We start from the raw sequence: 23,400 nt of genomic DNA, 5'->3' as shown, positions 1-23,400 counted from the left end.
TCCCCATGCAGCCCCGCGCCACCCACCTCCTTCTCCTCTGCCTCCTCTGCCCCGCCTCCAGGCCGCGCAGCGCATGGAGGAGGGGGAGGAGGGGGGAGGAGGGGGGAGGAGGAGGAGGAGGAAGAGGGGGGAGCAAAAGGAGGAGGAGGAAGAGGAGGGGGGGCAGAAGGAGGAGGTGGTGAGTGGCCAGAAGCCTCAAGGTTTTTTTTAATTTTATTTTGTGTGCTTTAATTGCTAACAAGTCTCCCTTGCTTTGACAATGATAGGATGATGATGATGATGAGAGTCAGCTTGAGAGGCATGCAGGCACTGTTTCTGAAGCCGAGAGAGTGTTTCCCCTTTCCAACGTGTGTTTTGGGGTTGCTTTTAATGCTAAACCAAGTCTCCCCTGCTTTGACAATGATAGTGTGATGATGATGATGATGATGATGATGATGATGATATGAGTCAGCTTGAGAGGCATGCACACACTGTTTCTGAAGCCAAAAGAGTGTGACTTTCCAAAGTGCCCTTTCTGTGTGTTTTTGGTTCTTTAATGGTGATATTGATATCAGAAAGCCTCTGAGGCAAGGCCAATGTAAATTGCTGTGATTTTTACAAACTCATGCGCAGAGAAGAAAAACCAAAGTCCCTTGACCAAGTACACACTTCTGAGAAGTACACTTGGCGCAAGAACTGTGAGACCACCTTGACATGTTCAACATGCATAGCCATGTTAAACCATGCTAAGTGTTAAACCCAAGGGGTTTGGTTATGGAATAAGCCTCTGAAATATGCAAGAGTCCATGTTAAGTAAAGCCATGTTCAATGGCCAAATGTGCTGTCGTGTGTGTTTTGGAATGGAGGTTGGGGGTGTTTGGCCAGAAAGGGAAGTCAATTTCTGCCATCTGTCTAGAAATAATGCCCAAATGTCCTCCATTTTGATCATGCCTAAGAAACATGCATTTCTATTAACATTTAAAAAAAAAACATCAATTTTTTTTGCGTGTCCTCCATTTAAAAAAGTGTCCTACATTTGCAAATGTTGTCCTACATTTGTCCGGTTTGGAGGTCCTGACTTATGGCAACCCTAAATAGGAGGCACCAATACCTGAAAGGCACCAGATCCTTTATGATCCTGGAAGTCAAGTAGGGTCAGCCGGTACCTGAATGGGAGACTACTGCCAATGAATATCAGGTGCTGAAGGCAATATTTCAGAGGAAGGAATGGATAAAACCACCTCTGACTATTCCATGCCTAAGAAAACTCTTTGCAATTCAGGGCATCACTATAAGCCGACAGATGACTTGAAGGCCATACACACAGAGAGAATTAAATGGCCTAATCCCAGTGAAAGTGCACCCATTAATCAGTTGTTAAGTGGTGAGTCAACATGAACGCAAATCCCATTGATTGTATGGCCCCACTTCAGTAGGAACTACCAACAGGATTTAAATCCATGATTTAATCTGTTTACATGAATTCCAGAGGAATTAAAAAAATCAAATCAATACATTAAATCAATAAATTAAAATTAAATCGCTTCCAGGGGAATTGATTCCGCAGTCAAACAGCTCTTATAGTATAAAGGTTCTTCCTAACATTTAGGTGCAATCTCTTTTCTTGTAATGTGAATCCATTGGTTTGTGTTCTAGGCAGTGTCTGAGGCTGCATCCACCTGCAGAAATAATCCGGTTTGACGCTGCTTTAATTGTCCTGTTTCAATGTTCAGGAATTTAAACAGAACAATAAATTTAATTTTTTAAAAAAATAAAAAATTGTTTTAAACCATTGAAATAAAATTAATTTTTTAAAATGTAAAACAATTTAAATTCTGTAAATAGCGGCGCATCCCCAGACCTTATCGATTTGACAGGCCTTTGCAAACCAGGAAGGCCTGGGAATGTCATGCTGTTTAAATTTTAAAACTCACAACTGTTTTAACTTTTAAAATGAGTTAATTGTTTTTTTAAATATTTTATATTTAAAATTTTTAATGCTGTATGGTTTTTAAATTGTATTGTTTTAAATCTGCTGTTTGCTGCCTTTAGTCCCTATATTGGGGAAAAGGCGGGATATGAGAAAATAATGATAATGATAATGATAACGATATTGATAATTCTGAGGTTTGTTTAGCCATCTCTATCAGAGAGCTCTGGTGGAACAACAAACAAAAATGAAATGAACGCAACTCCATTGGAGGCAGCCATGGCAGTTAAAACAGTGCCAAACTGGATTAATTCTGCAGTGTAGATGCAGGCTTAGTAGTAACACAGCCTTGCAAGGTTTCATTCCAGGGCTGCTAGTATATATACGGCGTGAGGCCACTTGCTGCCTACTCTCACTGAACCAATGGATTACATAAAAGGGTGTTGCCAGAAGAGTGAAGGAACTGGCAATGCAAAGGATGAGAGCATTCAAGGGCCATTCAAGAAAGCGCATTGCACAGAACTGGGGACCAAGGACAGAGGAGCCCCAAAGATGCTGGCCATGCGGCTATTTTGGACGGCTCTGTTGGTGGGTCTCCTGGTCCTGCACTTTCTGCGGCAGCTGTGGTCTCGGAGGTCCTATCCTTCTGGACCTCTTCCTCTTCCTCTCATGGGAGGCATGTGGCGGATCGGGACCAGACTTTATCAAGACACTTTCCTGAAGGTACTTCTTCCCAAATAATTGATTTATAAAAACAACCACAGCTGGTGATGGGAACGGTGAATTATTTTCTTCCAGGGCTGACACTGGACAAAACGTGATTTAGATATTACAGAACCATTGTACAGATAGATGTTCAGTCATCTCTTTGTCAAAACTCCTGATTGTTTGCCAGGTGTGACGCATCCTATAACATGATGAGGATGATGGCGGTGGTGATGATGATGATGATGGTGATGATCCCACTTTCCCTCACCCCCCAATTGGGACTCAGAGCAGCGTACAATTTAAAAGAATATTACAATGAAAAACAGAAAAGAGAGCATTATCATTATATGTCCAAAAGGCTCTTGGAGGGCTGACAAATTGTTAACTGAATATTTCCCTGCCTTCAGGCTTACAATCTAAAAAGGCAAGACACAAAAGGAGAAGGGGATGGCAATGGGGACGGGGGAAAGTCCAGCAGGTCTCTCCCACTAGCACCTTTCAGACTCAATGAAAGAAAGGAGTTGGCAGCAGGAGCTTTCCTAGACTTCAGTCTACTTCTTCAGATGCATTTAGATCCAATAATAACAATAATAAGATCTTGCAGACCCTTTGAGACTCATTGAAAGAAAGAGGTTGGAAGCAGGAGCTTTCCTAGTCGTCAGTCTTCTTCTGCAGATGCTTTTGGAGATATCCGTTGTATCTGAAGAAGTAGACTTGCATCTAGGAAAGCCCATGCTGCCAACTTCTTTCTTCATTCAGTGAGTCTCAAAGGTGCTACAAGATCTCTCTACATACTATTATAATCACCATTATTATTATCATTGTTGCATCGAAATGCATCAGATTTCAAAAGAACTAGCCCAGCTTGCTAAACTCCATTCCCAAAACAGGTCAAGTGCCATGCCTTTACAATTTAGTCTGAAATTTAGGGTGCATCTCTCCTGTAGAAAGAATGCCATCTGACCCCATATTAAGTGCTGTAGCTCCCTCCAGTGGAATCCTGGGATTTGTAGTTTTACAAGGTCTTTGGTCTTCTCTGCTTGGAGAGTGGTGGAGTCTCCTTCTTTAAGCAGAGGCTGGATGGCCATCTGTCCCAGGGAGGGGGGGCTTGGACTGAGAGTTCCTGCATGGCAGAAGAAGGGGCTTGGACTGGATCAGGGCCCTTGGAGACTCTTCCAGCTCTAGGGTGCTATGCCCCTGTGTAACATCTCTCTCTCATTTGACCCCAATGGCAGCTGAAAAAGGAGCCCGGAAACAATGAACCATCTGCGACTCCGTTCCTTACCGCTGTAACAAATGAGAAGGGTAAGTTATTATGAAGAGTGAGAGCGTTTGCTAGTCTTTTTGCCAGAGGCATTATACATTTTTTAAAAAGAGAACAATCAAAGTCTCTGGTCAGGATGATGAAAAGTTTGCTTGGTTTAGACTCAGGCTACTAAATGAATATTTGAACCAGATGCAAAGTTGTTAACAATATTCTCACTTCCCTGAATTTTGTGGTGCAATATAAAACCCCATCATAGGTTTATCGGAAATGACTTGAAGGCACACAACAACAACAACTTTTCTAATATAAGCATACATGCAAAAATGCACAGTTTACTTGCTGTAACTGCGCATGTTAGTGAAAATTGTGTGCACAAATTTGTCTTAATTTTCATGCTTATCAAAACATGTGTGAATTCTCCTGAAGATTTTTTTTAAAGTTTACAAATTGATGAAAAACCAGGGCAGAATGATATAGTCCTCTCCTATTAAAAAGTGTTTGTCTTGTTGTTGTGGTTGTTGCTAACTGCGCTGTCATGCTGACTTTGACTTATGGTGACTCTGTGAATCAGAGAAAGGCAAAGAAGAAAGAGCGAAGGCAGGCCTAATGTTAAACTATTTAAAATATGGGACACTGCACCATCCATACCTGGAAAAGTGGATGCGGTCTATGAAAGTGTATCAGTAATGAATTGGTTAGTTAGTTTTAATGGTGCCAGAGACTTTTTTTGTCTCTTCTTTTCCTCCTCTTGATTCTTAATGGTTGCAGATCTTGTGTTTTCCAATGGAGACATTTGGAAGCAGCAAAAAAAGATTGGGCAAGCAACTATGCAGAAGCTGGAACATGGGAAGAAAAGCATGGAGCATCAAATCAAAGAAGAGGCCCAGAAGCTGGTGGAGACATTTGCATGCGCAAAAGGTATGTAGCATTTGGAGGCGATGGCTGGCATGTCTCCTGCTCTGCACAAATTTTGTGCACCATCTCTGCACACTTCACAGTGCAATTTGGAGCATTTCCCATTGCTGTTCTAATAGGATTCAACCTGGTTTATTTGTCTGTGGTGCAATGCTCATATGAGACCACTGTGTCCTAATGTCAACTGTCCTGACTTGGCAGGAGAGTCCATATTAATCCTCTCACTTTTTCAGCTACTTCTTAAAATGTCCCGGTTTCTCTCTTCTCCTCCCACTTTCTTAATTTGTCTTCAGTTTACTTCAGTTGCTGCAAACTGAATTCAAAGAGCAAAAGTAATTTACACTCAATGATTTTTTTTGAACAGAGGAGGAAAGGGAAGGAGTCTTGCTCTTCTAGTATGTTCAGGTAAAAATTGGCTGCTGCAACCCTTTCTCAGTTTGTCTTATTGATAACATTTGCTTTCTTTAAATATATATATAGAGAGAATTTTTTAACCTACAAACCAATATCTCAAAATAAACATCACATACATTAGTCTTCAATTCATTGTAATATATTACAAGTACCCACTCCCTTTCCCCCTTTTCCTATTCTATTTAATTCATGCTTTCCTTTCCCCTTCCTTCCTCCCAACAACCTTCTTTTCTACATCTTCTTCCTATTTTCTGTCCTTCTTTTCAACCCTCTTGTTTCATTCTACCTTTCTTTATCTTTGTTTCTTATCTTCCATTTTCTCCATATCCTTCTTACTTCTAATCCTCAGTTTCTTAACATACCCATACCTTCATTCAACATAGCAAAAAACCTTCTTACCCTTTCTCACCCATACATTGCCTGATCTTCCATTAAATTAATGTATAATCTATTGTTCTTATCTCAGGAGTGGAGTCAGTTCCTATAAATTCAACTAAGCAGTGGATGCGCTTCCCTTCTTGAGCCTCCAAACAGGCTCAGGATCACTTCTGCCATCTTGACCGCATTGTCATGCTCTTTGGCTTCACCATCTTCCTCTGTGAAATACTGAAGGATACGCTGCGTAAATACAATATAGCTGCGGAAGCAAATAATGGCAGCAAGGGGTGCAATAACCACATTGCCAGGGACAAAATAAAGGAATGAACCCTGAAATTAATACTGATTATCTATCACTGCAGGACAATGCTTGACAATGCTATGATTCTAACTAAAACAACTGGTCCCTTTGCAGTCTGTTACTGAGGGCTTTGGAAATCCATACTTGGTCTTTTGGGGTGCGATTGCAAAGGTGGAAACCTTTATAGTAATAGATTTAGTACAGGTTGAGTCTCCCTTATCCAGATCCCAAAATCAGAAATATTTAAAACAGTTGTTGGGTGGCTGAGATAGTGACATTTTGGGTTTCTTACAGTTCAAGGTAGACAGAATTATTTAAAAATATTGTGCAAAATTACCTCCATGCTGTGTATATAAGGTATATATGAAACAGAAATGGATTTGGTGTTTAGACCTGGGTCCCATCTCCAAGATATCCCATTATTTCAAAATCCAAGAAAATTTCCAATGTCCCAAAAGACTTCTGGTGCCAAGCGTTTTGGGTAAGGGAGACTCAACTGCCTGGTTTCCAGATGAGAGAAAGGTGGGATATTAAAGGCATAAGTAACTCTGCCAACAGGTCATAAATAATATCACCTGACCCCAAATGGCCCTTCCTCTCAAAAGGTCTCTCAAGAAAGGATTGCTAAATCGGCTACTTAAAATCCCGGGTTCAGAACTGAAGCTATCCTATGAAAGCTCTAAAACGAAAGAAAGGCAAGGAATTCAAACTGGACAATGCCCTAAAGCCTTTGCAGTTTTACCCTATTGAAAATGAAGATTGCATTCTAGTAGGATAGAAACAGCCGCCTTTATGGATTCCTTTGGAGGGTAGTTGCATACTCCTAGCAGGACCTCTACAATTAAGTTTAAAAGATTATTTGGAAGAACCTTTGCATTATCAAATGGTTTTTTTTTAAAGCTCTCCCAAGAAATGAATCCTGGGGTCTCTGTATAATGTACAGTAAAGTAAATATGGATGTCTCTCATATAGAAATGTTTTCTTATCCCCAGCATGAAATTCTCAGCAATAAGAGGAAAGCAGTTTTAAAATGTCTGCAAATGGCTTGCGTTTTCAGGACAGCCGCTTGACCCTTTGTTGCCTGTCGCTAATTCCGTCTGCAATGTGGTATGCGCTGTGGCTTTCGGACACCGGTTTCCCACGGATGACGAGACTTTTCAGAGACTGGTCAAAGACATTGACTTGGCCTTAAAAGCTGGAGGCAGCTTCATTTATGCAGTGAGTAGTCTTTTGCTTTCCTGCTCAAACAGAAAGGTCTCAACAAAGCTCATACCCAACTAATGGCCTTCGGAGAGCTTCAGGGGTTGGAGTTATGCTTGTTGTTGCTATTTGCCATTAAATCCACTTACTCAACACAGGAAATGTGGTTTTGTAGAGCTTGGTTTTTCAAAGACAGCAATGCAAGCCTTTAGGGAGTAGGGAATGAACATAGAAAAGACAGGAATGGTTTGCACTGAGAATAGGAAATACAACTACATCCTGCCATGAAATATTGCACTGTAAAAGTGCTCCTACTTGGAGTGCCAGCCACCCAGGCCTTCTTTCAGGAGGCTCCATTTGTTTCCCTGCCACCTTCATTCCCCAAAGAAATTCAGAACCCTGTTCATGCTCAGTCCTCGCTGGGCTGTTTGGTGGCTGCCTCCATAGGAATAGTCCCTTTTTAAAAAGGTATCTATGAAAACCTTCACTTCTCTAAACATGCCTATACTTTCCTCTCGTGTCTCAAGGTCCTCTTTTGGCTAAATTCCCCCTCAGATGGTGCAGAGCCTCTTTCAGAAGAAATGATTTGCCACAAGGAAGGAAGAAAATCCCGTCCTTAATTCCTGCTTCCAGCTTAGAATCATAGAATCATAACAACTTTGCCTTATGGTGAATCATATTCTATGATCCTATGATCCTATGAATGAAAGACCTCCAGGCCCCTCTGCCATTGACAGCAATGCTCAGGACTTGCAAACTCAAGGCCTCCGTGGCTCCCTTGGTTGAGTCTATTGCTGTCTTTCAAAAAACTGTAATGTTGTTGTTGTTATTATTATTATTTATATAGTGCTTTAGATTTGCACAGGGCTATACATAAAAACAATAAGTAGATAAGAGTAAACCTGCCTATGGCATACAATCTAAGAGATAATAGGATAATGCATATAAAATACGGAGCAATATAGGAAATGGTACGATAAACAGGCAACGAAAAGAACATCAAATAGCAAATGATAATCACGCAATGCCTGGGAACGCTTCTCTGAACTCTGAATGTGGTCTTCCTTTTTCCTACTGCCTTCTACATTACCAAGCATCATTTTCCTTTCCTCATGAGTCATGTAATCTCATGATATGTCCAAATTGCAGCAGTCTCAGTTGAATCATTTTGGCTTCTAGTGAGAGTTCAAGGTTTGCTTTTAAGTTCCATTCCTTCGTCTTTTTTAACCAGTCCTTGGTATTTGCAGAACTCTTCTCCTGCATCACATCTCAAATGAATTTATCTCCTTCCAGTGAGCTTCCTTCACTGTCCATCTTTCACATCCATTCATAGAAATGGGAAATAACTGCATCCAGGATAATTCTCACCTTGGTTGGTATTTATTGCCCCTGCAGCTTTATCGCTTGTTCCCGAGGGCCATGAGATGCCTCCCAGGACCACAGAAGAAGGCCTTGTCCTCCAGGAAAGCGGTGCTTTCTTTTGTACAGAAGGAGATAAAGAAACATAAGGAGTGTCAACTACGGCACGAACCCCAGGATTTTGTTGATTTCTACCTAATCCAAATAGAGAAAGTGAGTATCTGTTTTGTGTGTGAACTGGTGACCCAATGATATTCCCTACTAAGGATGGAGAGCAACATCTCAGGAATCCCTTCCACAAAAGGACTTTCTGACCCTTTGGAAAGTTATACATTTAGCTCCCCAATTTCCTTGAAGCACTTTGTTCTTATTAATGTCAGTCGCAAAAGCAGATTATCCAGTTGGCCCTTTGCAGCTTTGACTTTTACAGATTTGATTATTTGTGGTTTTGATTAATATGTCTCTCTAGGACTCTCTGGGTCCTCCAGCGCAACTCTGCCAGAAGTTGACCATAGAGTTGTGCTGCAGAACCTAGAAGTCCCTAGAAAAAACACTTCTCTAGGCATTTGCAAGACCTCCAGCATGATTCAACATCTGGCAGACGTTGACAATAGATTGCACTGGAGGACGTGGAGATTCCTAGAGAGGCATTCTCTTAGGTAATAATAAAGCAAAAAATACTTGTTGTTTTCCACATTTATGGGGATCATTCACTCCTAACCCGAGCAAATGTGGAGGACCACTGTAATCCCTACATAACCATGAGAATACAGGTTGCGTATCCATTCAAAGTGATCCCAAATCCAGAACGTTTTGAGTGCCGATATGACACTTCACAGTAGCGGCTAAAGCAGTCCGAAGGAGGAGGTGGGCAGCTACCAGGCCCCTGGAAATCTACTATATTTCCCCCCTAAAGGCTGGAAAGAGATGCAAGGATGGACAGAGACACAGCTGGAGAGAGATGTAAGGATCTGTGAAATGGTGGGAAGTGTGGATTCACATCAAGCACTATGCTTGGATTCCAGCCATTTTGCAGATCCTCACATTCCACTTTTTCCAGTCTTGCTTTTCTTGTGTGTCTCCCCAGTCTTGCAAATATACACACTATGCTACTTGTATCCCCAAATCCCAAATATTCCAAAATCTGGAAAAAAAAATCTGAACTCTGAAATACAGTCCTCTCTTCTTATCTACAGAGGATCAGTTCCAGAGCCTCCCCGCAGATAACAAAAAAGCCAGACCTCAAGTCCCATTGTTTTCTATGGCAGCACAGCTTGCGCAAGACCGCTGGTGCAGCCGCATGCATGTGCCTCCATTACAAACGCTGGGGCTTGCTGTCTATGGAAGCTCAAATCCACTGATGGCAAGCCTGTGGATAAGAAGAGCCCACTGTTCTTCTGGTCCCAAGCATTTCAGTCACACTGCAAAATTATAACACTATGATTACACTTTAACTACTAGAGTCCTGTATGAAATTCTGGGATTTGCAATTTAGAGAAGGATATTTACCTTTCTCAGCCAGAGAGCTCCAGTCACCAGACTAAAAACCGCAGGGTTCCACTGAATGGAGCCATAGCAGTTAAAGAGCAAAAATGCACTATTATGGTGTAGTAACGCAAATGGGTGAAAGCATAGGCCTGAGTTTATTTGTGATAATGCTGTCTTCTTATTCCTGATAACAGGCCAAGGGTCGTGTTGGCTCCACTTACGATGAAGAGCAACTGGCCGAGTGTATTCTTGACCTCTTTATCTCAGCCACAGAGACTACTGCCACTTCTCTGCAATGGGCATTGCTCCTCATGGCAATTCATCCAGATATCCAAGGTGAGGAAGGGCTCTGCAGTGGGAGCATGGGCTGGTTTTGATCCTAATAGAAAACAATTAATGAGCCTTTATACACTGGCCTAAAAGGCTGGCTGGGGCTGAGTCGGGGTGTAGCGCCTCCACAACGCACAACGCACCACGTGCATATAGACACCGGGACGTTCCCAAATAAATTCCCCGGCCACAGATTGATTACCTTCTCGCACCATGTATTTACTACCACCCTGCCTATGTCATCTTTATTATAAATTGATTTTAAACTCTTTTCATTGTAATATATTTAATTCTTTTTTAAGGGGGGGGGGCTATTGTAATTTTATGTATTATATTGTATGTGGACGTTTTAGTGTGAGCTGCTCTGATTGTCTTGCTATAGAAGAGCGGGATATAAATACAAGATTTATTATTTTGTTTTTTTAAATTTTTATTGCACCTTTTCAAGGGTGTAAACATGAGCTGCTTTTTGCGGCTCCTTTTTGCGCCCTGGAAAGGCCAGATCAGGGCCACGGTGTGTGGTTGCCGTGGCCCCAATCTGGCTGAAATATCCCCAATGTTAATTTTCAGTAGTTGATTGCGATTCCTTTACAACCTGGTACATACCGGCCTTTCAGGCGCCCCTGTCATGTGCAAGGGTTACCTGGAGGGCAGAGTGCCCATACGCCCCACAACCTTCACACGTGAAGAGGGCATGCCGTGCGGCGGCTGCACGGTGCTGCGCAGGACTTATGAAACAAGTGCGCCAGTTATACTGCCATCACAGCTTCAAAAGAACCCGCTTTTTGCAGGTTCTTTTTCCACCGGTGGGAAGCGTTGCCATTTGGCGGCTGAGGCTTCTCTCCAGTGGAAAAACAGGCGCTGGCAGACTGCCCTTTTTTGGCGGTCTGTACTGCGCCTACGATAACTTATTAATATAGTTGACTAGCTCATGAGAGCCTCAAATTAGGAAATTAAAAAAGAAACACTCGCACTACCAATCTTAAACGTTGTCTTAGACATCTCAATTAATAAATTAGTATCGTTTCAAAGTAAGAAGATTTTTAGAAAGGGGTTGGAAATGACTTGAAGGCACACAAAACATGCACATATTTTGACCATATTTTCAAGCTGTGGATGGTTGAATCTATGGCTAAAAAAAATTCAAATCAGCTTTGAAACCATTCTGTGAGCTCAGCCGGGGAGGAGTCTGGTCAGCAGCAGGGGTCATTACACTTATTATTATTGTTGTTGTTGTTGTTGTTGTTATCATCCTGCCCTTCTCTCCAAGGCTGGGACTACCAAAAACTATCCCTGGTCTTCAGATTCTGGTATCCACATTAAGTGTGATTCAGTTCCCTAATAGTTAGTCTAGCTAGGTTAAGATGGTCTTTATAAGCCACAGATACTGAGTTTGGTTTGTGGAGTTGGTTCAAGAGACGATACGCAGTTGAAAACATCTGTAATGTGGGATCTTTGCTATTTTTTGTAATAGAACAATATGTATTCATTTGATATGGAATGCCTTCTGAGTTTCTCAAGATAAACTCATTGTCCAAAATAAAGTCGATTTCCTCTTCCCTCTCTCCATTTCCCTCAGATAAAGTCTACAAGGAGATGGAAGATGTTTTGGGCCCCTCTCACTCCATCGCCTATCAAGACTGGCAGCAGCTGCCCTATACCTGCGCAGTTATTCATGAGATCCAGCGGAGCAAATACGCCTTCCTTTTCGGAATAATCAGGCAAGCTGCAAAGGATGTGAACCTCTTGGGTTTCCTCATGCCCAAGGTATGGAGCAGTTAAGGGAAGCCAAGTTGGTTTTCTTTCTGTCTGCTTCCTTCACTGTCCAGCTCTCCCATCCGTAAATGGGGACGATGGGGAATACAGTGGCCTGGACCATTCTGACTTTGGTGCTCAGTTGCATGTCTTTGCTCTTCAGGGTCTTTCCCAGTCCTTTCATAGCTGCCTTTCCCATTCCTAGCCTTCTTCTTGTTGCTTGTCTGTAGTCTCCATTTTGTTCAGTGTTTGATCCTAGAGATGGGAGTCCTTTCACTATTTCCATTTCCTCGTTGTCCAGATTGAATCTGTCTCTTTCTTCTGTGGTCACTATTTTTGTTTTCTTTATGTTCAGCCTCAGAGCTGCCTTGGCACTTTCCTCTTTGACCTTATTCCTTATTCACTGTTCAGTTCCTGAATACCTTCGGCTAATATTATGGTGTCATTGTCCACGTATCTTAGGTCCTCCTTTTTCTGACTCTCATTCTGCTTTTCTTATGATGTGTTCAGCATGTAAGTTGAACAAGGAAGGGGATAGATGCAGCCTTGTCTGACCCTTTGCCTCTTGGGAACCAAATTTTGAGAGTGCTGAGTACAGATTCCTCATTAGGACTGTATCAGATGGAGTGGCACCCCCAGCTCTTTCAGGGCCTTCCAAATCTTTTCGTGAGCTATTCAATCAAATGCTTTGCTGTAGTCTATAAAACACATGCTGAGTCTTTTTGGAATTCTTTGGTGCACTGATTATTGGTTCACATATATACAATTGTGCAGCATTTATTACAGAAAGACAATCAAGGAGGATGAGAGCTGTGTGTATTAGAAATGTGGAATTACTAGCACTGGAACAGTAAAGTTCAAATTTGAAAAGCATGCATCCTGATTCAATTTCTTTCTTCCATTTCAGGGAACATTTATTAATCCAAATCTGAACTCTGCTCTTCTTGATCCCAAGCAATGGGAAACACCTGAAAAATTCAACCCAAATCATTTTTTGGACAAGAGCGGAAAATTTGTAGCCAGAGAAGAATTTCAGCTATTTGGATCAGGTAAATATGGAGGAGACGTTTGACTGTGTGGAGTTTATCACACTGTGTCTAATTTTGGCACTAAAGAGAGATTAAAGTGCATTTAAAGCATTGCACAAATAAAGTGGAAATGGTGAGTAATTGCTCAAATGATGATCACATGCAATTGAACAAATAAAGTGATATTGGAAATGTATTGTCATTGAAACCCAGAAAGTAAAAAGAGGTGCATTAATGCTTCTTTGTGACCACTTTAATGGCGAGTTTTGTGCAATGTTGTGTGAAATCATTTTGTGTAATTATGCAATTTTCCTGGGATATTCATGGGATAAACTTCCGATCTCCTTCGTGTGATAAACTCCTATGTCTTGTTTGTTTCAATGAGACAAAACTTTCTGTAAGGCACATCTGGGCAAAATGTGGCCTTAGGACCACATGAAGCCCCCAAGGATATTTATGGGGCCTTTGTCTTCTCCAGACTTCCCAAACAGGGCTTCTCCTGCTGCCTGCCCCAAAGAAGGGGTGGCATATTGCCTCTCCTGGAATTGCTTCTGTTAAACTGGTTGTGATGGGGAGCTGCATTTGTAAAACCAATATTTATATACTTTTGCTTATGTTTTTCTTTGTACAGTCTGTGTAGTCTGTAGAGGGTCCCAGGGCAGAAAAGAGGCCCCTGGACCCACCACAGTTGCCCAACCAAATCCTTCACCACACCAAAGCAAATCAAACCAAATTCAAAGCAAGACAATGACTGAGATTCTGTCCCTGCAGAATCGGCTTAACGTTCTGTCTAAGCGGAGATCCTCCCAACATGGAGATTTAGTGGCCAATGGAGAGTAGGAGACATCCCAGAAATGCCCAGTTATGTGCATATAGCCAGATGCATACCAACATCAGGGTCTGGGACCTCTGGCGGACCCCTGGGACATCCTAGAGAAGGTCTTTGTTGTTCTGCACCTGGCTCTAGGGACATAGGGCCATTTCACACTATTACAGCCGCGTGATTCCACTTTAACTACCAAGACAACATCCTATGCAATCCTGGAATTTGCCCTTTAGGGAGGATTGTTTACAGTTCCCAGCCTAAGACTTCTGGTGTCTCAACAAAACTACAAAACACATGATACTATAGGATGTGGTAATGGCAATTAAAATGGAATCGAGTCACAGGTTTTGTTGTAAATCACAGTATAAGCTGTTTTGGGTCCCATATTTGGATCAGAGGTGGGATATATTTTCTTTTTCTTTTAAAAACACACACACTGGAATTGCATAGTATGTCCCCTCCCAAAAAGGAGGCAGGTGAATCTTGAGGGGTTGAGGGTCACTGAGTAAGTGAAGTAGTGTGTTACTGCCTTTGCAATGACCAAAGAGAGAGGGAGAGAGAGAGAGTATATGGGTTGCAGACATAACTATGACAATGGAACTCCATCTTCATTACTAAGGAGTTTATCACAAGATATGGATTCCATGCAGAAATTGAATTTAAACTGCAAAAAACCCGCAAAACTGGGTAGTTTTTCAGATGACGTCGGGGGTTAACCCAAACAGAAAGTGGACAAAACCCACCAAAGAGGGTTGATTTTCACATGATGTAAGGGTTAATGAGCAGTAACGCGGCGCTAACCTGAATGGAAAATAGACAAAACCTGCTCCTTTTTACTTTTGGAAAATCCCAAAAGTAGAAAGAAGCAGGCTTTGTTGAGTTTCCGTTTGGGTTGATGTTGCATTACTGCTTATTAACCGCGATGTGTCTGAAAATCAACCCACTTTTGTGGGGGTTTTCCAGATTTTTAAATTCAGTTTCTGCACATGATCCATCTCATGTGGCAAACTCCTAAGTTTAATGATGCCACCCCCTAAAATCCAACATTTTCAGCCAGGTAAGGTTTCCAAGGTACTGTAAAGCAGTTTGCTGGGAAATGACAAGTGCAGAATGGTCATGGGTTCCATTCAGAACAAGCAGATGGAGAAAAGTCACAACGGCTTCTCTCCACAGGCCCCTTGGCAGATATCATTTCCCAGCACCTAGATCTGCAGTGCCCTGGATGCCCTTTTCCTTCGAGTGCTGCCTGGCTGAAAACGTAAGATTTCGGGATCATGTTGGGCTGTTATTGGCCATAAAGGTGATTCTCCAAAGTTGTGAAATTATTAAGTCTGACTTATGCTCATATAAGTACTGAACAGGATGCAGCCTGGATTTACCCTTGATTTATGCTATTTATGCCAGCCAGTGTGACATATAGGTTTATCACACAGGCCCCTAGAACGGGCCTGGCGTGGAACGAAAGGGAGCGGGATGGAATGGAAGTGAGCCAGGGATGCCGTTTACCACACACTGGAATGCCAACATTGCCTCCAACGCCAGACATTCCCATTCTGTTCCCAATCCATCCCAGAAGGGGCAATTTCTGGGAACTGTTCAGAAGCGTTCCCGAAAATCGCTCCCTCTGGAATGAATCAGGAACTGAATGGGAATGTCCGGTGGTGTTGGCGTTCCGGTGTATTGTAAACTGCATCCCTGGCTCACTTCCGTTCCCATCCTGCTCCCTTTGGTTCCACGCCAGGCCTGTTCTAGGGGTCTGTGTGATAAACGTAATGGAGTGTTGGACTATGGCTCTGGAAACTAGGGTTCAGTTCCCTGTTTGGCCATGAAACCCACTGGGACAAGTCACTTGCTTTCAACCTCAGGGAAAGGCAAGGGCAAATCATCTCTGAACAAATCTTGCCAAGAAAACTCCATAATAGGTTCACTTTGTGGTTGCCATAAATCAGAAATGACTTGAAGGCACACAACAACAACAAGCGTGCCAGCCTACTGTTGCACTGAATGGATCTCCTGAAGAGCATGGTTATTATGAGTCACGGTTGTTTTGATTCATCTGCTGCCTTTCCCTGCTTCCTCCGCAGGGGATCCCACATGTTTGGAGGAGCAGCTGGCAAGGATCGAGCTCTTCTCCTTCTTCTCGGCTCTGCTGAAGGCGTTTCGTTTCCGGCTGCCAGGAGGAGAGAAGAAACTCAACACAGAACCAAGGACAGGACTGACAACATATCCCCATTCTTATCAGCTCTGCGCTCTTCCACACTGTCAGGCATCATAAATTATAACCATGACTGGAGTTGGGATGTAAAAAAAATTTGCCTAAACTGACATAATTTACAAATATATCCAATGAATAATCTGAAGGATGGTTGACAAAAATTTAAAGACATCTTCTGGTTACACAAAACTGATGGGGGACCTATCTCTGACAGTTACATTTTCATGAAAAGGAAATCTTTGTTGAATTGTGTTCACAGCCTATCCTGATGCAACCTTTGGGTCTGAAAAGGTTATGCATCTTTGCTGCAAAAAACAAATGTAAGAAAAGAAAACAATGTTATTCTCCTGGGAGAGAACAGATGTGCTAAATTAATTTAATATTGTGAGACTTCTTGGGGAGTGGTACCAACAGCACAACAATAGCACTTGCCTACCAGTCTCTACCTTCAAGTCTCAAGTTCTTCTAAGTCATTTTGACAGTGGGACACACTCCTTCCGAGTCTGGAAGGGTCTCCTTCTTTGGAGTTTTTTTAAACAAACAAACAAACAAACAAACAAAAACCAACTTCATTTATATACCGCTTCATACCAAACTAACAGTGTCTAAGTGGTTTACAAAGTGTAAGCAAATTGCCCCCCAAAATCTGGGTACTCAATTTAGCCACCTCCTTGGAAGGATGCAAGCCTGAGTCAAGCTTGAGCCCTTTTGTTGGTGTTGAACTCACAACCTTATGGTTTTCAGTGAGTGGCTGCAGGACAGGCATTGAACCACTGCGTCACCAAGGCTCATGGCCTGGTTGACCATGTGTTGAGGGTGCTTTGGCTGTGTATTCCTGCATGGCAGAAGGGGGTTGATCTGGGTGACCCTTGGGGTCTCTTCCAACTCTATGATTCTAGGAGGAAGACTAAAATGGTGAAGGGTCTGGAAACCATGAAGCCCTATGAGGAACAACTTAGGGAGCTGGGGATGTTTAGTCTGGAGAATAGAAGGTTAAGAGGTGATATGATAGCCCTGTTTAAATATTTGGAGGGAGGTCATATTGAGGAGGGAGCAAGCTTGTTTTCTGCTGCTCCGGAGAATAGGACACAATGGAGCAATGGATGCAAGCTCCAGGAAAAGAGATTCCAGCTCAACATTAGGAGTATCAACTTTCTGATACTAAGAGTTGATTGACAGTGTAAGACCCTTCCTCAAAGGGTGGTGAAGTCTCCTTCCTTGGAGGACTTTAAACAGAGGCTGGATGGCCATATGTTGAGGATGCTTTGATTGAGAGATCCTATATGGCAGAAGGGGGTTGTACTTGATGGCCCTTGAGGTCTCCTTCAACTCTAGGATGTTTATCACAGGGAGGTTTTTGCAGCTCAGATCTGGGGTGACTTCTGGTTCAGCTATGGGAATTCATGTTATAATGCAAATGTTTTATCACACCTGATTGCCCTTCCGTTGCCCTTCCAAATCGAGGGGGAATCGAATCCAAGGCAAGTCACGTGATGTGAATTCACGCAAAGCAGGGTGAGTGCACATTGTATTATCACCCTGGTGCATACCATGTGGATTCAACGATTCGAATCGGCACCCTTGCACATGCTCAGTGGGGGTCTGAACACATCATGACCTTGTACGTTTCCGGGGTGAAAAGGGGCGCAAGTTCTTGTTCCCTGTTTCATGTAATTGCATGAATGTGTGAATATTTGCCTCGTGAATCATTCTGTGTCTTCTTCATCCCCTTTTTTTATTTTCCCTTCCATTTCAGCAATTTCAACACACAGATAGAAGAGATAGATAGATAGATATCTGTATATTCACATTGCATGCACATGACACACATAGTGATGTGTGTTGTGGTTGTTGTGTGTGTGTGTGTGTATATATAATATAATATATCTATATATATAATATATAATATATTCCAAAAATGAGTGCCTGAAAGTTGCCCTGAAAGTGAAAGGACCACGAAAAGAAAGGGGGGGGGGAATGCAGTGCTGCATCATGGGAATTTGCAACCGGGGGGGGGGGTTTGCACTGGTGAACCAGAGCAGAAGCAAAGTTGCATTCCACACCAGACCCATTCGGAGTGAAATCGAAGTGAGCTTGGAAGCAATTTCTGTGAATTCCACTTTTTCCCGAATTCATCAAAATGAGGAGTCACTTTGGATCACTGTGGAAGCGCCATGGAAGGAGCGCCCAGAGAAAGGAATCACATATGATAACACATTCACGTTATCGTGTGAATTCACATCGATGGACCTGCAGTTGCGTCAGATCTGAGGTGCAAAAAGCTGCAAAAAGCTCCATGTGATAAACACCCATGATTCTATGATTCTGCTTTCAAGTCAAGTCTCAAGCTGAGTCTCAAGTCTGGGAACAAACTCCTTAACATCAAAACAGGAGGCAGAGTGCATGTCTTGGAGGGAAACTGCAATGCATTAAGCAAAGGGCTTGAGGCAGGGACTGAAGTCTGCTTGGCAGGCTGTCCCTGCTGCACATCAGAGGAGCCTCCTAAAGCCTTTCAAAGGCTTTTCAAAGCTTTAGAAGGCTCCTTCTGTTCCAAGCCCATTGCCGAATGCATTTGCTGTTCTGCCAGGAACGCTCTGTGTCCTGGAGGTAGGCCTTGCCTGTTGCTTGAAGTGAATGATGGCAACAAGTCGGTTGCTTGAAGATAGACAAGTTGCGGGTCGAGTTGAGTCAGTGAGTTCTTTGTTGCCAATTCAAGTCCAAATCAAGTCCCAGGAGTTGTTTGGGTTTACGTGATTCTGGGTCGATAGACTTGAGTTTAATCACTGCTTCCTACTTGTATTCTTCCAAGATGAGGAAGGCAGCCAGAGAAGAAGGGACCAATCCCCAAGCCTTAGCCAAAAAGTGTGCCATCCCTCTGCAGTCTGTGTAAAGGAGACGCTGCAACGGGGTTGCCAAATAGAGCAAACGTAAACAAAAGAGCTTGCTTCACCGTGGCAAGGAGTAATTATTGCTATTAAAGGGTACTTATTAATCCTGATTAGCTTTGAAGATAATCATAGCTGTTAAGGTTATTAAATTGTTGATCATTTGAGTTGTTTAAAGCTAAATATTTACCTCTTAACCATCCTCTTTTCCAGGCTAAACATACCCAGCTCCCTAAAATAAATCAATATTAACAAAAATTAAATTATTTCTAATGCACTTACAGGCTGAGTATCCCTTCTCTGAAATGCTCAAGATCAGCAGTGTTTCAGATTTCAGATCTCACCCCCGCTCCCCGAATTTGGAATATTGGCATAATCATAATTAAATATCTTGGGGAGGGGAGCCAAGTTGAAACATGAAATGCATTTATGTTCCAGATACACCTTATATGCACAACCTAAAGATAATTTTATACGCAATACTTGAAATAATTTTGAGTATGACAGCACCCATGAACAAGTGTTGGATTTTGGAGCATTTCAGATTTGGGATTTTTGGATAAGGGATACTCAGCTTGTATTAAAACTACTGCTCCTAGTCATGATCATATACTGTGAAGTTGAAGGTTTTCATGACCGGCATCCATAGTTTTTCTGGCTCTGTGGCCATGTTCTAGAGGAGTTTATTCCTGATGTTTTGCCAGCATCTGTGGTTGGCATCTTCAGCATAAATCTTCACCTACCAAAACGTTCCTGATGCAAAAACAGGGAGACATCTTGAGGAATCCATTGTTCTCTGCCTACAAAGAGGCCTGTGAAGGGAGACATATTGGATTGCAAAAGAGGGGCCCCTGGTGAGATGCAAACGGACTTTAATTTCCTGGACTTTGATAATCTCCCTATTGCTGCATGCCTATGAAAGATATCCTCCCCATTATAACATCTTTATTAAAGACAGAAACAACATGCAGGCATCTCCAATTGTTTTGTCTTCTTCTCCTGTTTGGCTTGTAACATAATTGTGTATAATTACAGTGCTCTAGAAATAAAGTTTAATAATAATAATAATAATAATAATAATTGTTCAGAGAAGACTTCCCAGGCATTGCATAATTGTCGCTTACTATTTGATGTTCTTTGGTGCCTGTTTATCAAACCATTTCCTGTATTGCTATGTACTGTATATGCATTATCCTACTTGAGAGTATGTATTTTCCCTGGATGAAGATTAACCATCCATTATGAAGCCAAGCCCTCCCTCCAGTCCCTCTGCCTTGGTCCAGGCCTCGGAGGTAGAGAGGAACTGCTGGACCTCTGACCCTTTCCCTCCACCACTCCCTTCTTCTCCTTCTGTGTCGTGTCTTTTTAGATTGGAAGCCCGAGGGCAGGGATCCGTCTAACTAAAAAGATTGTATGTACAGCGCTGTGTAAATTTACAGCGCTTCATAAATAAAGGTTAATAATAATAATAATAATAATAATAATAATAATATCTTGCCTGATGAAGAAAAAGCCCAATGGAGCGTTGAAAGCTTGCATCAAGTATATAGAATCATACAATCATAGAGCTGGAAGAGACCCCAAGAAGGGCCCTGATCCCGTCCAAGCCCCTTCTTCTGTCATGCAGGAACTCTCAATCAAAGCATCCGCATTGACAGATGGCCATCCAGCCTCTGCTTAAAGACAGCCTCCAAGGAGGGAGACTCCACCAAAATCTCCAAGGAAGGAGTGTGTTCCTCTGTCAAACAGCCCTTACTCTCAGGAAGTTCCTCCAAATGTTGAGGTGGAATCTCTCTTTTCCTGGAGCTTGCATCCTTTGCTCTGGGTTGGTCAAGGTATTTTGTTCACCATAATTCAAGAGAAATCACCAGGCAATTGTTTTATTTCTGTCAGCATATCAGCACTAACCATCAAATCCACTGCTTCTCATGGAATATGTACAGTACATTAGAGTATATAAACTGAGAAAATGCCTGTTGCTCATTATCAGAGAGTTTATCCACACCAAAAAAGAAGTTTCATGACTGTGGCAGAAGGGTGCTTATTAAGTTACAGAACAACAAGATGTGTGAACAACTGACTGGACAATCTTTGAGATCACATAAGGATGGAGAGGCACCGTCGCTCGCCACTGACTTGGCACACTGCTATACACTATGCTCTGCTAAAATAATTATTGTTATATTTTAAAAATAAAACGATCACAAAAATGACTATTCCACCTTGGCTCCCCTGCATCCTTCCATAGCAACAGTTCTTCAAACGGGGAAGCTGGTGCAAAAAAGAGAAAACTGGAATGAAGTAGGGGGACTCTCTTCAGGACTGAGTTTTATCACAGTTTTGCTTCAGGTTCTGAGGGTATAGAGGTTCAGGAATGATTAAATGAAGGGCAAATCAGTGTGCAGAGGGATCTTGCAATACCTTTGAGACAGGAGTTTATCACACGTGAAATTACAACTCCAATCCAAAGCCATTCCGAAGGGAAAGGGAAGCAGAGTCAATTTGAACCCAAGGCATTTCAGGTGATGAATTATCACACGTGAAGAGCAAAAGTGTGGTCATTCCTGAGGCAACGTGGAGCGAGTGCAAAATACATTATCACACCAGTACATACCATGTGGATTCACTCATTCAAATTGGGACCCTTGCACATGCTCAGTGGGGCTCTGAATGCATTGTGAACCTTTCCACTTCTGGGGTGAAGAAGGGGGCCACTTCCTGGTTCCATTTTCACATGAATGCAACCCTTATGTGAATGATGGCTTCATGTTCCTTCCTCCCTTCTATTTTCCCATCCCTGGCAGCCAGATCCAAACGGGTCCTGGGCAGAAATGAGGAGGACAGGTCCTGGCAAAGGAAGGAGACCCTTGGCCCCCAGTAGTGATGCTCCAAAGGGAGGAGCATTTGGAGATTCCTCTTGGACAAAAATGAGGAGGACTTGTCCTGGCAAAGGAGGAGGGCCTCTGGCCACTTTGCATGGGCTTCATAGTGATGCTCCAAATGGGGGAAACATTGGGAAAATCCCTCCTGGACAGAAATGGAGGACAAGTCCTGGGAAAGAGGAGGAGGACCCCCTGAGCCCCTAGTCACCGCTGCACCTGGGCCATCCTGGCGACCCCCAGGTTGGGAACCCCTGGCCTATCGGATTAAGTGGAAGAATCCCTACCCGCCAGACACAGAAATAATCTGCCCCTTCCTTTAGTTAATTACTAAAGTTAGCTAATACCTGCACCTTGATCCAAAGGTTGAGGATTAACCAATCATGCAATAATTAACGATCCTGTATTTTCCCCTATCTGCTCTTCTGCCTTTAAAAGTACAAGACTTGTATGGTTCAAACTGTTAATTAAATTGGCCAAGTGTCGGTTCGGTTGATCAGAGTCAATTAAACCATTCATACCACATGGCTGGTCTTGACTGATTTCTCTACAACTCCACATAGAAAGCAATCATGTGTGATAATCTACCATGTTTTAATGTGAATTCGCATGGTTGGACCAGGAGTGACTCCAGACTGGAGTTGCAAAAACCATTGTGAGACACAGACATTTATCAAATGGGGTTTTCCCAGCTCAGATCCAGGGCGACTGCGAATCGAGTGATGCGAATTCACGTTATAATGTTAATGTATTTTCACACCTGGTTCCTTTCAATGGGAGCTCCTCCCATGGTGCTTCCATGGTGCTTCTGGAGTGAATCCTTACTGACTCCTCATTTTGGGGAGTTCGCTAAATAAGTGGGTTGACAGGATTCGCATTGAGGCTCAGTTCGAACTCACTGCGAATTGGTCTGGTGTGGAATTCCAGTTTGCTTGTGCTCTGGAACAGCACTGCAAAACCCCCGGGTTGCAAATTTCCCATGATGCCGTGCTGCAATTTTGCCCCATTTGCTTCCGGTGCTCCCCCCAAATGAATGCCTTCAGGTTTTAACAGGGAGAGGAGCCATGCTGGCGAGGAGAAAGGGAAAAGAGGGGGCAAAGAGAGAGAGAGGGGTTAGTAAAGCGTCTAAAGGACTCTTTGGGGGGGGCAGGACGTCCTCCAAAGTGGGGCCAAGGGGGAGGCAGGGTTTACTTCCAAGGAGAACTGCAGTTTCTACAGCAATTATTTTGCAGTGAAATAAATTTATTATTATTATTATTATTATTATTATTATTATTAAAAATTCTTTCATTGCAAAACAACAGCAACAACAATAATAACAATAATAACAATAACAATAATTTTGCTGGTGGGTGGTACATTCGGATGAAGCAGAGGGCATTTAGAGATAGGTGACATTCCCTAGCATTCACGTGAGGCTAAGGATGGAGGTTAGGTCCAGATGGCAGATCTGAAGGGAAAGAAACAGAGGCTGGAAAGAGAGATGGAACTCCCAGAATTCCATAGCCTCGAGCCAAGGACCCCACAACAAACTCCAACTCCC

At 42.7% G+C, this 23,400-nt stretch overlaps 1 protein-coding gene across 1 annotated transcript; it reads left to right on the top strand.

Annotated features, from left to right (window-relative positions):
- Positions 1-2,461: 2,461 nt before the first annotated feature.
- On the top strand, positions 2,462-16,153 carry LOC121926693 (cytochrome P450 2J5-like). Its single transcript, XM_042459874.1, has 9 exons — positions 2,462-2,632; positions 3,853-3,922; positions 4,653-4,802; positions 6,950-7,110; positions 8,488-8,664; positions 10,134-10,275; positions 11,849-12,036; positions 12,932-13,073; positions 15,963-16,153. The coding sequence occupies exons 1-9, from the start codon at positions 2,462-2,464 to the stop codon at positions 16,151-16,153; spliced, it is 1,392 nt and encodes a 463-aa protein (XP_042315808.1).
- Positions 16,154-23,400: the final 7,247 nt, after the last annotated feature.

This window comes from Sceloporus undulatus, chromosome 3, assembly GCF_019175285.1.
Source record: "Sceloporus undulatus isolate JIND9_A2432 ecotype Alabama chromosome 3, SceUnd_v1.1, whole genome shotgun sequence".
NCBI lineage: Eukaryota > Metazoa > Chordata > Lepidosauria > Squamata > Phrynosomatidae > Sceloporus > Sceloporus undulatus.
Note: the sequence above shows the minus strand (reverse complement) of the source record. Positions and strands in the feature narration are given on the sequence as shown.

Bases quoted from the DNA above. Each gene is read 5' to 3' on its own strand.
- LOC121926693 (XM_042459874.1), top strand. From the start codon at position 2,462: ATGCTGGCCATGCGGCTATTTTGGACGGCTCTGTTGGTGGGTCTCCTG. The intron at 7,111-8,487 runs GTGAGTAGTCTT...TTGCCCCTGCAG, and splicing joins GAGGCAGCTTCATTTATGCA to CTTTATCGCTTGTTCCCGAG. The intron at 8,665-10,133 runs GTGAGTATCTGT...TCCTGATAACAG, and splicing joins ACCTAATCCAAATAGAGAAA to GCCAAGGGTCGTGTTGGCTC.